Here is a 13203-nt window from a genome sequence, read left to right as displayed (position 1 = left end):
TACATTTATACAGCTAATACAATGTGTATACAGTTAGAAACAGTTGCACTTCAAACTTCACGTCTTCCCTGTTCTCACAAAGCTGACTAGTTAGAATTTGTCACTATACTTATAGATACGCTAATTGGACATGCTTGGAGCAAAACAGACCAGCCCTCTCTCGGTTCATTCCCTCCCAGTGTGGTGCCACGTTGCCTCCCCCTGCACCTGTTAGGCAGAAACCTGTGCAGTTCCCTCTGGGACCACTGCAAAAGATTTAGGACTACAGGTGTTTGGCAGTAAACCCACTTGGTAGCAGTCTGTACCACACAGATTCACTTGGTAGCTGTGGCTGAGCAGTCAGACTTCCCTCAAGAAGAGTTAGGCAGTGTACAGAGTATTCACAATAGGTCAAGGGCACACAATAGAACAAGTAAACACTGACCAGGGCTTGGTGTAAAAGAGATATATTTATTTATTTAAAACCACATCTAGAAAAACACACAGGCACTAATAGTAAGCAATTAAAAAACACTAAAAGATATACACTCCCTTAAAAGAATATTAGACAAGTCTTAAGTAAAGCCCCACTTATTTTCAGACAGCGGTGAGCGCTTAACGTAGATGGCACTCTAATAGTTCATTTTAAAAAGGGAGAGAAAAGCAGAGAACAAATTGAAACAGATCCCAACACTTCTACAAGAACATAACAAGAGAGGAAGGCAAAGTAAAACCGTGAAGTCAGTAGGCCGGATCCGCTTTAAGAGGATCAAAACGAAATGTGTCCAAGGTCACACGGTTGCAGTGCACAAAAGTCTTGTAATGGTTCAAAAAGGAGTTGGATCAGCGAAAGGGACCAGTTAGAGGGTCAAGGCGGCCAGCCCAGTCCAGAAGGTTAAGGAGTTATTATTACCTTGTTGCAATCTTTAGAAAGGGAGGCCTGGCGGACACGGTACCTTAAAGTGGTGAGAACGCTCCAGCGGGGGCATTTGTTCCTGGCAGCGGATGCAAGTCGGTGCTTCGTCCGGGGGAAGAGAGGATCTCGTCGCGGAGGAAGACAGGAGTCCGTTGCACTGCCAGGGAAGAAACCAGCCGCGGAGTTTCTCAGGTACAAGGAGCGGTCCGGTGATTCGCGGTTCAGTGGTGAGTGGCTATCCGGCCGCCGGGGTGCTTGGCACGGGAAGTTCCACCACAAACCGGGCTGGGGTGCGAAGAAGGAAAGGTAAACTGGTTGTGCCCACCAGTCAGGGGAAGAAGCCTCTCCAGCCGGGAGATCTTTTCTGTCGTCGGGAAGTGGTTAGTCGGTTCTGCAGGGCTCCACCGGTGGTGTCGTCGTGGTAGGTCGGCTCAGCTTCTCGCTCGTCGGATTCTCAGGTCCTGTGGCGACTTCTGAAGTTCCAGTCCCCAAAGCCCTGCTTTTATGCAGAAAACCCCCATTCACTCAGCCTAGCTGTCACTCAAACATGCTAAGTGGTGAGCCGGCCGACACACCACTTGGGCCAATCACACAAGAGTGCGACTTCAGTTACCAAGGTAACTCAGTCCAGGGTGCCTAAACCCCCTCCCACACCCCCTGTGGTACCCAGACAGAGTGGCACCACTTTTGGAGGCTTCTGTGGAGAAGCCCGCCAAAAAGTGGAACAAAGGGCTCGACTTGGGTTGGAGTCACAGAAGAGAACACAAACGCCATTTTAGAATCGAGTCTTGGCAAAAAATACCAACCGGAGAATTAATATTAATTAAATAAACCGGCAGTATGTTTGAGGCTATGAGAATTAAATAATTAAAGTTGGTAGCCCCGAACAATGGGAAAATCCCATAGGAAAATATTTGCGTTCGAATATAAAAAGTAGTTTCCACTGCCACCAGCCAAAACTCGATCAGGGGGGACGGAGACGTGCCCCCTCGACTAACAGACCCCGGGGAAATCGAATTGCCCCGACCAGTACATCCACAATATGATAGTTTGTACTGGTTTCTGTTAATAATGTGGGACTAGTAAAGCCAATGGTGACTTTACATGCCCTGGGAGACAGTAGTCAGTCCCAGGGTATGGAGTCTATGGTGGGGTGTCACTATGACACCCCTGTGTTACTGCACGGAGGGTGCTGTGTAACACACATAGGAAAAACACACGAGACCCTATGGAGTAAAGGACCCCATAGCCCATAAAACACATTACCAGTCAAAGGAATACCATAAATCATGTCCAAGAGTGGGAGGAAAAGAGTCTCACTCTTGGCAGGAGGAAAAAAACAAACTCCAGAAATCCAGCAAAGCTGCTGGGGGACTCACTAGGTTAGGAAATTCAGCCTAAAGAGAGAATTCTCCCTAACAGCACCCTGCAAACTAGTCGCAATGAGCAATAACATAATTGTGCTGACCTCCGGATCTTTATTTTCGCCTGCCATTGGTCAGCACCAGAAACAGAAGGAACACGAGACACCCTGAACTAGTGGGAAGGGAGACATTCACACGGCACCTGCCCAATGAGAAGCCTTGCAGACATCGTTGTGGACACACTATGTACTTGTTGCTTTTCAGGGACACCAAAACGTACTGTTTGATTGGCTCTTCCCAAAGTGCCCCTTCATTCCACAACCTTGTTCCCATACCCACTGTCCAAGGGCTATTTGAAACCGCCTTTGGTGTTATGCAAGTGCCTCCCCGGATAAGGTTGATTTTCCCAACTGCCACGAGTAACCGATGGGACTGGATAGCCGACCTTGATTGCATCGTTCAGTGCTGTTCAAAGCAACGGCAGTCTGCTAGAGACAAGCAGTCAGAATTCAGCTTCCCCACCCCACAGCCACTGCGTTTTCACAGTGTGTTCTAACTGGCCCGCTATGAAAGGCCCATCCACGGCATCCCCATGGAGTGCGCTTACCTGTGATGTTCACCTTCCTTGCGCTTATGCAGTAGGTTCCCTTGTGTCCATGTTGTTATGTGTACAGGATATCCCCCCCACCTTGCCCCCCTCCATGCTTGGTCCCTGGGGCTGGGTACAGCTTCCAGTGATCCCTTGTGCCTCCCTTGTGGGTGTCCCCGCACGCCCCCATTATTCCTGCAATTGGTAGATGCGTCCCTCTGCCAGGCGCTGATCAGCACCTTCATTGCATACCTCAGATCACATGCATGAGTATGTGGTGCACACAACTAAATTTATAAGAAATCGTTACCATCTGAGCAGAATTGTGGTCACACCCGAAGGCTGTTTCATACCTGTAGACTCTGGTTCTCTTTCTGTTCAGTGTGGTCATCATTGCAGTCAACTGGGACATCAAAACTCCTGTATTGATCAAGAAAAAAGCATGCTTACAATGTATCAGAGGTTTATGTATTTAACAGTTAATGCGCCTACTCCGATATCAGTCATTCCTCATACAATCATGCACAGCTCGGGTACGTGGAAAGCTGTAAACACACAAATCAGACCCATTTGAACATAGATAGAGTCAAATAAAATATATTCACAATACACTGGATCATGGATCCTTGGTGCTTGTGTAGTTGTAAAACAGTAACTTTCCTAATTATAAAGGGGGTTTGTTGAAGTATGTCTGCTGATAGTAATTGAGTAAGTGAAAGACAATGCTATTTACTTTCAGACTTGACATTTGACTTTACTTTTTACTGACTCAAACCTCAGTAAAACAGATTTTATAATGCAATATGCTAATAAGAAACACCATCTCTTTCATGCTATGACATTCGAAGTATTAGATTTTAAAATGTAGCCTGTAAAAGTATACGTCAGTGAGACCAGATGGGGGAAGGTAACAGGGGAAGTTGAACAAAGACCCGATCCTACCTCTAGAAATGAGAATTCTGCTGCTCAGACATATATGGGTGCTTAGGGCTATGGGAAATTGGATGTGCTTGGTCTTCTGATAACACTTTCTAGAACACTTAGCAGTCACCACTAAAAGAGCCAAAGAATAATGAACAACTGTAACGGCAGGGATTGCAGCAATCCTTATTCTGCCTGGAAACAGCACACAAACCACGTATGACCCATCTCGCTCTGTCACAACTCAGAGATAGTTTTCTGGTCGTTGCAGATAATACTTCCCCACTCTTCTGGGGAAGTTCCTTTCACTCAAGGAATATGGGATTTTTATGGTGATGTGCCAAAGACTTCCCTCCCAAGAGCTCAGCCTACAGGGATCAATACACCTGGCAGGCCGGGGGCTTGAGTGAAAAGGCCGGAGCAGAATCGTCAGAGCTGGAGGGACAAAGAACAAAACAGTTGTTCAGGAAATGCAGCCAAGTAGTGCCAGAGAACAAACAGCCAACACCGCCCACAATTACCCACTCTTACCTGCTCCGTAGGAACAATATACCAGTAACCTACTAGTATCAAAGTGCAGAAACAAGGAGGATGTCTGGTGAAGGGACTGGTGTGCCAGTATCCTAGGAACACCACGGTGAAAGCAGCAGAGCGTTCCAAAAAGTGTTCAAAGCAATCCAGAGTCAATGCAGCAGAGCGTCCCAGAGTGTTCAAAGCAATCCAGAGTCAATGCAGCAGAGCGTCCCAAAGTGTTCGAAGCAATCCAAAGTGTAAACAGCAGAGCGTCCCAAAAGTGTTCAAAGTAACAGGAGTGGAAAAAGAAAGAAATGAATGATCAGGGAGGCGGGCGTTCACCTCACGCTATTTCCCTTACGGAAATGTTCGGGTTACCAGATCACCAAAACTTAAGGATTCAGAAATGGGAGGTCAATAATGAGCAAGCCGGGTTCATATAATCCAAGGGGGACAATCGAGGGAGGCAGGTGTCGGGAGGCAGACAAGGACAAGGCAGAGACAATAACTTGATTCGAGCGCCGGGTAGTCAAGGATTCAAGGAGTCCGGGAACAGAGCTTGTAACTAACAACAGTTTAGGAGCACTCGATCTCCGGATAGACGGGAGTTAAATGCAGTTCACAACAAATGAAAACACAGCAACGTCATGCGTGTATGTCACGTGGCTATAATAGCAAGAGTTGTGGGAGTTGTAGTTTTAAAGGGTTTTACGTGCCGGATAGCGCTCAGACAATCGCCAAGGCAGTTTCCAATTTAGCCGAGACGTGACAGTACCCCTCCACAAAGAGCGCCCTCTCCTGAGCCTTCGCAAGCGTTGAGACCAAAAGGCACGTAACAAACGGGGTGCGTTCAAATTAGAGGCCGGTTCCCAGGACCTGTCCTCTGGACCATACCCCTTCCAATCAATCAGGTAAGACCGAACCCCACGACATAGGCGAGTGTCCATGATTGCACGCACCTCATACTCGTCCTCTCCATGGACGTTAACTGGGGTAGGGACAGCAGGTAACCGCGTGCCAGGTACAAAAGGGCGAAGCAAGGAGACATGGAACACCGGGTGCACCCGCCAATGAGATGGAATCTCTAGACAAACAGTGACAGGGTTAAGGCACCGTAGAATCGTATAAGGACCCAGGTAACATGGCAACAGTTTCCTTTAACCCTTAATGGCCAGATGTTTTGTAGAGAGCCATACACGGTCACTACAAGAATACGAAGGAGCCGGTGCGCGTCGCTTGTCAGCCTGCATTTTGGTACGACGTTGCGCAGCTTGTAAATGGGATAACACTGATTTACGGATGGCAGGCAAGGAATCCTTCACGGCATTAGCTGCGGGAAACTGCTTTAAAGAAGGCAAGACAGGCGGCAGAGTCCTTGGGTGCAGACCATATAAAGCATAAAATGGAGAGCAGCCGATTGATGAATGTATAGAATTGTTATAGGCAAATTCTGCTGCACCTAGTAGCGAGAACCAGTTAGATTGATGTTGCAGACACAGCGAAGAAACTGTTCCATAGTGCCATTGGTACATTCAGTCTGGCCATCCGTCTGAGGATGGTAGGCCGAGGACAAGCGGGCATCGATACCCAAGGAGGAAGTGAGAGAGCGCCAAAAGCGCGAGGTAAATTGAGACCCTCGGTCAGAAATCAGAACCGTAGGAAGTCCAAAAAAACATACCACATGGTCAAAAAACAGACTCGCTAACATAGAAGCAGTAGGTATTCCCGAGCACGGTATAAATCGTGCCATTTTGGTGAAAACATCCACAACCACAAGAATGGTGGACATGCCCCCGATACAAGGGAGTTCCACCACAAAATCAAGGGTGACCGTATGCCACGGATACGGGGGTAATGGCATGCTCATTAGAAGACCTACGGGTTTGCCCGGTTGTCTTTTGCACTGTGTACATACAGCACATTTGGAGACATATTGTTCAGTGTCCTTCTTCATACCAGGCCACCAGCACCATCGGTGGAGAAGATCATAGGTTTTGGCCCGGCCAGGGTGAGCTGCCAACGGGAGATCATGGGACCATTCGAGAGCTTTTCGCCGAGTTTGATTATCAGGCAGGTATAGTAGACCTTTAACATATGGAAGACCGGTGATGAGTTCGGCGTCCATCTCTTTAAGAATAGGAGCATGGTCCTTAACCCATCTATGATGGACGGAGAAACCGAACAAACACACACTACAGTCCCTGAGGGTAATACTGGCGTTGACTGCTTCGTTGTTTCCATATCTGTACCAATACGAGATAACGCGTCTGCCTTTCCATGTAATGGACCGGGCGATATGTCACCGTGAAATCAAACATGGTAAAAAACAAATGCCACGTATTTGCCTAGCATTGGTGCATTTCACATGGGACAACGCTTGAAGATTCCGATTGTCCGTATACACAGTAATGGGGTGCCTAGCACCTAATAGATGGTGTCTCCACTCTTTAAACGCCACCTTAATCGCCAGTAATTCTCTCTCCATGATCGTATAATTACGTTCGGCTGACGCCAGTTTCCCGAGAATGGAAAGCCACCGGATGTAGGCGATGGGTAGCTGGACAAATTTGCGACAGGATGGGCCCCACTGCAATTGCAGAGGCATCGGCTTCCACGATAAATGGAAGGGATGGATTAGGGTGCTGCAAGACGGGAGCGGTGGTAAAAGCCTCCTTCAATTTGTGAAATGCAGATTGCGCTTGATCATCCCAAAGGAAAGGGACGTTCGGACTGGTTAACCGAGTTAGTGGCGCAACTATTTCGGAAAAGGAAGCGATGAAACGTCTGTAGAAGTTAGAAAAACCCAAGAATGATTGAAGGGCTTTTACTGAAGTCGGGACAGGCCAATCCAGTACTGCTCGGACCTTGGAGGTGCACATGAGCACTCCCTTTTGAGAAATTTGAAACCCCAGGAACTCTACAGACGATGCATGGAACACACACTTCTCCAGTTTTGCAAAGAGGGAGTGCTCTCTTAGACGGAGTAGGACAGAGCGTACATGTTGTATGTGTTGAGACAAGGATTCTGAATATATCAGGATGTCATCCAAATATATTACGATGTAACAATCCAACAAGTCCCTGAAAATATCGTTCACAAAGTGTTGGAACGTTGCTGGGGCATTGCAAAGCCCAAAGGGCATTACGCAATATTCATAAAGCCCGAATTTCGTGTTGAATGCGGTTTTCCATTCATCCCCCTTACGTATCCTCACCAAGTTGTATGCTCCCCGTAAGTCCAACTTGGTGAAGATAGTAGAGGAGGTCATTTTATCAAGGAGCTCCGTGATAAGCGGCAGTGGATACTGGTTTTTGATCGTGACATTATTGAGGGCACGATAATCCACACAGGGGCGTAAATCCCCTTCCTTCTTAGGTACGAAGAATATCGGGGAGGCCGCTGGGGAACGGGACGGACGTATGTGTCCCAAGCGCAAAGCATTGTCCACATAGTCTCGCAGGTGTTCTTCTTCCTTTTGAGTGAGTGAGTAGATACGGCCGTGTGGAATGACTGCCCCAGGTATGAGATCAATGGGGCAGTCATAATCTCTGTGTGGAGGCAGTTTTTCTGACAAGCCTTTATCGAACACATCCGAGAACTCTCGGTATTCCAATGGAAGTACAGGGACCGGGATAGAGGATAAGGCACTGATGGAAGAAACACTAGTCACCAGGGCCAGGCAGGGAGAAAAGGCTGCTACCTAGTGAGACCCAAGGCATTTCTGTATGCAAAAAGAGGAAGAGAACCGCACGGTTCGTTCAGCCCAATCAATTACAGGATTATGCGTTTGCAGCCAAGAAAGACCCAGAATCATACCAAACTGGGGGGCCGTAATAAGGTCAAAGGTGATGGATTCTGAATGACCTTGTAAGGTGGACATTTGTAGTGAAGTCGTTTGCTCCGTAACTTGTCCGGATACCAAACAGGAACCGTCTACAGCATGTATGTCCTCCGGTCGTATTTTGGGAATTGTGGGTAGTCCGTAATGTTCGGCCAACCTAGAATCCATATAATTCCCACTAGCCCCTGAGTCTATCATTACAGGGTTGGAGAAAGATTTGATACCAGAGGCCTTGAAGCACATAGTAAGATAAACATGTGAAGACGGAAAATATTAATCCGAGCCCGGGTACGTTTGACTCATCCTAAAGGCCTGGTTTACGGACGAGTCCTGGCGTTTCCCGCCGGTTTGGCGGGTCTTTTAGGACACAAACGAATATAATGGCCTGACTGGCCACAATAGAAACATAGGTTATTCAGTACCCGTTTCTCTCGTTCAGCCTTGGATAATGGACCCCTGATGGCCCCAATTTGCAAGGGTTCGGCTTCGCTTTGAGAAACAGGAGTAGTGCCATCTGGTCGGGAAGAGGTACGAATATCAGGATACCGACGTTCGCCCCGTCTTTGCCGAATCCGAGCATCGACTTGAAGAACCAGGTCGAGCAACTCAGGAAAACCAGGTGGAAGGGCGGGCACCACTGGTAGGGCATATTTTAGATCATCCGACAAACCTTTATAGAAAACAGCCGCTTTCTGCTGTTCTGGCCACGTGGTCTCAGCCGCCAACTGGTTGAAACGAGCCAGGTAGGTCAAGAGATCCATTTTGCCTTGACTAATAGCCAAGAATTCCAAATCCGAAGTTTGTGCTTTGTATAGCATGTCAAAAACGCTGTTCATGGCTTGGATTAACCAATCGAAGTCATAAAGAGCCGGATCATTAGCTTCCGGCAAAGGATTAGCCCATGCTGCGGCAGTGCCACCTAGATGGGAGAGAACGAAGGCCGCCTTAGTGGTAGTGTCTGGGAACGCCAAGGGACGACAAAGAAAGTGAAGGCGACATTGGTTCACGAAAGTCCGGTACGCCTTGGGATCCCCCAAAAAGCGTTCGGGTGGGGCCAAAGGAAAGGGCCCAGGAAGTACAACCAGAGCTGGAGCTGGGGGAGGTACAGGAGGAGGTGTTGCTGCAGCGGCATCACCGAATTCCTCATCATGGGGTAATGGCTGCACGAAGCTCTGTAATACATCCATGAGTTGATGTAAGGTCACATGGGCGGATGCCATATCGGTACGCAAGGCAGAAAAAGCCTGCATGAGAGCTGACATTGGGTCTGATGCAGCCTCCATAACCAATAGGCGTTTTGTAAGGCTCCTAAATCTGTCACAACTCAGAGATAGTTTTCTGGTCGTTGCAGATAATACTTCCCCACTCTTCTGGGGAAGTTCCTTTCACTCAAGGAATATGGGATCTTTATGGTGATGTGCCAAAGACTTCCCTCCCAAGAGCTCAGCCTACAGGGATCAATACACCTGGCAGGCCGGGGGCTTGAGTGAAAAGGCCGGAGCAGAATCGTCAGCGCTAGAGGGACAAAGAACTAAACAGTTGTTCAGGAAATGCAGCCAAGTAGTGCCAGAGAACAAACAGCCAACACCGCCCACAATTACCCACTCTTACCTGCTCCTTAGGAACAATATACCAGTAACCTACTAGTATCAAAGTGCAGAAACAAGGAGGATGTCTGGTGAAGGGACTGGTGTGCCAGTATCCTAGGAACACCACGGTGAAAGCAGCAGAGCGTCCCAAAAAGTGTTCAAAGCAATCCAGAGTCAATGCAGCAGAGCTTCCCAGAGTGTTCAAAGCAATCCAGAGTCAATGCAGCAGAGTGTCCCAAAGAGTTCAAAGCAATCCAAAGTGTAAACAGCAGAGCGTCCCAAAAGTGTTCAAAGTAACAGGAGTGGAAAAAGAAAGAAATGAATGATCAGGGAGGCGGGCGTTCACCTCACGCTATTTCCCTTACGGAAATGTTCGGGTTACCAGATCACCAAAACTTAAGGATTCAGAAATGGGATGTCAATAATGAGCAAGCCGGGTTCATATAATCCAAGGGGGACAATCGAGGGAGACAGGCGTCGGGAGGCAGACAAGGACAAGGCAGAGACAATAACTTGATTCGAGCGCCGGGTAGTCAAGGATTCAAACAGGAGTCCGGGAACAGAGCTCGTAACTAACAACAGTTTAGGAGAACTCGATCTCCGGATATACGGGAGTTAAATGCAGTTCTCAACAAATGAAAACACAGCAACGTCATGCGTGTATGTCACGTGGCTATAATAGCAAGAGTCGTGGGAGTTGTAGTTTTAAAAGGTTTTACGTGCCGGATAGCGCTCAGACAATCGCCAAGGCAGTTTCCAAATTAGCCGAGACGTGACACGCTCCCACTACACAGCTATTATAAAGAAAAGGGATTCATCTTAAGCAGGATGCCAGAAATGTATAGCACCCTCGGCGGGCATGTCCGGTGGTAACCAAGATGTCCACTTTCTAGGGTTCTCTGCCGGCCCTGGGCATGTTGGTCTCCGACTCGCCATGAAGCAGGTGGAGAGTGAGAGCTGCCCGAGCCCGGCGTGCATGGAGGGTCCCGGGAAGCTCCTGAGCCAGCTCTGATCCTGATCCTGTAGCCCATCGGAAAAAGGGACATTTGGAGAAAGGGAGAGGAGGCCGAGGCGGCAGGACGCCACTGCAGAGCGGAGGGTAGGAGGCTGGTGCGACTGCCGTGGTGATGCACCGCTGGGCCCCGGTGGGTGTGATGTCTGTGTCTTTAAGGAAGACACACACGGCAGAGTCACATAACTCTGCTGCGTGTGATTAATAAAAGGGGCATGTCAGGTGCGCGCCAGAGCTCCTATAGAGTCTGGATGTGTAACAGTGTCTGGAGTCTGCTCGGTTGGCCGGGGGGGGCTTGCGGCACAGGGGCCTAGGAGCGGTACATGCCACAATACAACATTGGTGACGAGGTGATCGCATCCGTTCACACGGACCCGCAGGATCATTGCAGCGGTGAGTTCAAAGCATGTCGGTTTGTTTTGAACGTTTGTCTCACGCCGCGGGGTCAGCGCATGTAAAACCAGATATTATATGAAGAGGCATGGTAGGTTATCATTAGTAATTCATTACTCATTTAGGGATTCATTTATCCATCATTCATTCTGAGTAGTGACATTAGTTATTCATTAGTTATCCATATTATTCAGCCATTTGGTTTGCTAGAGAAAGAGGCCCAGTTATAAGAAGTGCCTTGCTTATACATGTTTAGACATATGTTATTATATATGCATTTAGACACACGCATAAATGTGCACTTAGAAGTATGCATTGAGCTATGGTATAGCGCTTGGTTTGCGAGAGAATGAGTTAGGCACTATAGAGCATGGAACTGGCATTCTGAAGAGACACACATAGCAGCTCCACTTCATTCTGCAGAGACATTGTTTTGGTACAGTGTGAATCGAGAAATGTGTAAAGAGTTTCTTGGCAGGCAAACACAGATAAGATGTAACTCTTGCCCGAGTAGAAGCAGAGAGAAGGAAGCTTATCAGCATCCCTGGCTTGCTCGCGGACAGGTAGGTGGGGGCATTCGCAGGGAGTGAGGTGCTTTGCACAGACACTGACACGGAGAGAGGGATTTTCAGGAAGCTAAGAGCTGACAATGAATAGAGAAATGGGAGGATGGTTTCGTAAAACAGACAGGAGAAGGCCATAGAATACAGACAAGATAGGATGAAATGTCACGATGACTAAGAACACACTGGACTAGAACACGACATGCGTACACAGACCTTCAGGCGCTGTCAGGATTTAGAAATGCTGGTTTGACAGAAGAGAGTGAATGCTTAATGTAACCATGGAGAAAGAGTGACGTAAATTGACACTATAACTGGGAGTCTGAAATGAGCAGTAGTTGTATGAGAGAGAGAGGCGTTTGGGAGTCGTGAAGGCAGAGGTGTTTTGGAGGCTTTTGAAGAAGTGTTTTGGGTACAGCAGAATCGGATGGCTTTGGCTGACATGCAGCTTGGGGAAGCATTCTGGGAGAGCGGAGGAGATCAGATGAGCTTTGCAGAGGCTTGAGGCAGTTTGAGTGGCTGGCTGCAAGGCAGCTGGAGAGGAGAGAGATGGGACACATTTGAGATGGGATATTGAGAGGGGAGTATTAATGATTAAATATGAGGCCTAATTGATCTGAATGAGACACGTGCAATGGGGAATTAGGTAATACACTCACACAGAGCTTTTGGTTTGATAGACAGGGATTGTCTAAGAGAGAGAGAGTGTGATGTGTGGTGTGGATTGGAGAGGAATGCTGACACTTGACATATGTATTTTGCGATTAGCATTTGTTGCTATTAGATTGCTTGCATTAGAAGCCTGTAAGGCTTACATTTATTGCAGTTTGCACCCAAGCATATAAGGGGTGCAAAATTGGGGTTTGCTAGAAGTGTTTACCATGCCTTGCTGTGCATGAATAAAAGTGTTTTTATTGTTGAATTGATTCATGTGTTTTCTGTGTGTCTTATCTAAGCATCAGGGTATGTTTGTGTGTCCATAGCATAGCAATTTGGCAGTAACACAGTGCACAATCACCCTGAGATATATCTGCAGGGGGGCCAGAGTGGTCCACCCCCCTGAGATAGATTTTTGGGAGACTAACAGCGATCGGCCGCCATTTTGTAACAATGTGGTGAGGGAGGTTGCGACTCCTGCAGGAGTGCTTGTGCGCCTCCCGAGCACCAATTTATGGAACCCCCACTGTGCAGGGGGGGCTATTTCTTCACCCAGGAGTGCGATTATCGTGTCATAGCACGACAAGGAGGATATTTTGGTGAACGAAAAAAAAGAAAAGGTGGACAAAGTGGGTAAATTTACACTGTGAATAGAGGAGAAGACATTTTGGGAGCATTTACCGAACACACCCATCCTGAGTGTGGTTGTATAGATGCTGTGGGTTGCAGTACCAGTGACCACAGGCCTGCTAACACGCTCGATTTTTCCTTGTGAATTGCGGCCCTTGGGCAGTGTAACAACAGTGCCTGTGCGCTCACCATCATGGCAGACGACCAGCAGGCTGCTGGAGCACAAGCGGCAGCA

At 48.0% G+C, this 13203-nt stretch overlaps 1 protein-coding gene across 2 annotated transcripts in view; it reads right to left on the bottom strand.

The window, feature by feature from the left end:
* The window catches only part of MRNIP (MRN complex interacting protein), a 1002312-nt gene that overhangs the window by 456473 nt on the left and 532636 nt on the right, over window positions 1-13203 (bottom strand). For both annotated transcript variants that reach the window (XM_069654095.1, XM_069654097.1), the window contains exon 4: window positions 3202-3268. In XM_069654095.1, coding sequence (XP_069510196.1) covers window positions 3202-3268 — 67 coding nt within the window. The remainder of the gene's footprint in view (window positions 1-3201; window positions 3269-13203) is intronic.

This window comes from Ambystoma mexicanum, chromosome 3q (genome assembly GCF_040938575.1).
Source record: "Ambystoma mexicanum isolate Mex_15411 chromosome 3q, UKY_AmexF1_1, whole genome shotgun sequence".
NCBI classification, from domain to species: Eukaryota; Metazoa; Chordata; class Amphibia; order Caudata; family Ambystomatidae; genus Ambystoma; species Ambystoma mexicanum.
Note: the sequence above shows the minus strand (reverse complement) of the source record. Positions and strands in the feature narration are given on the sequence as shown.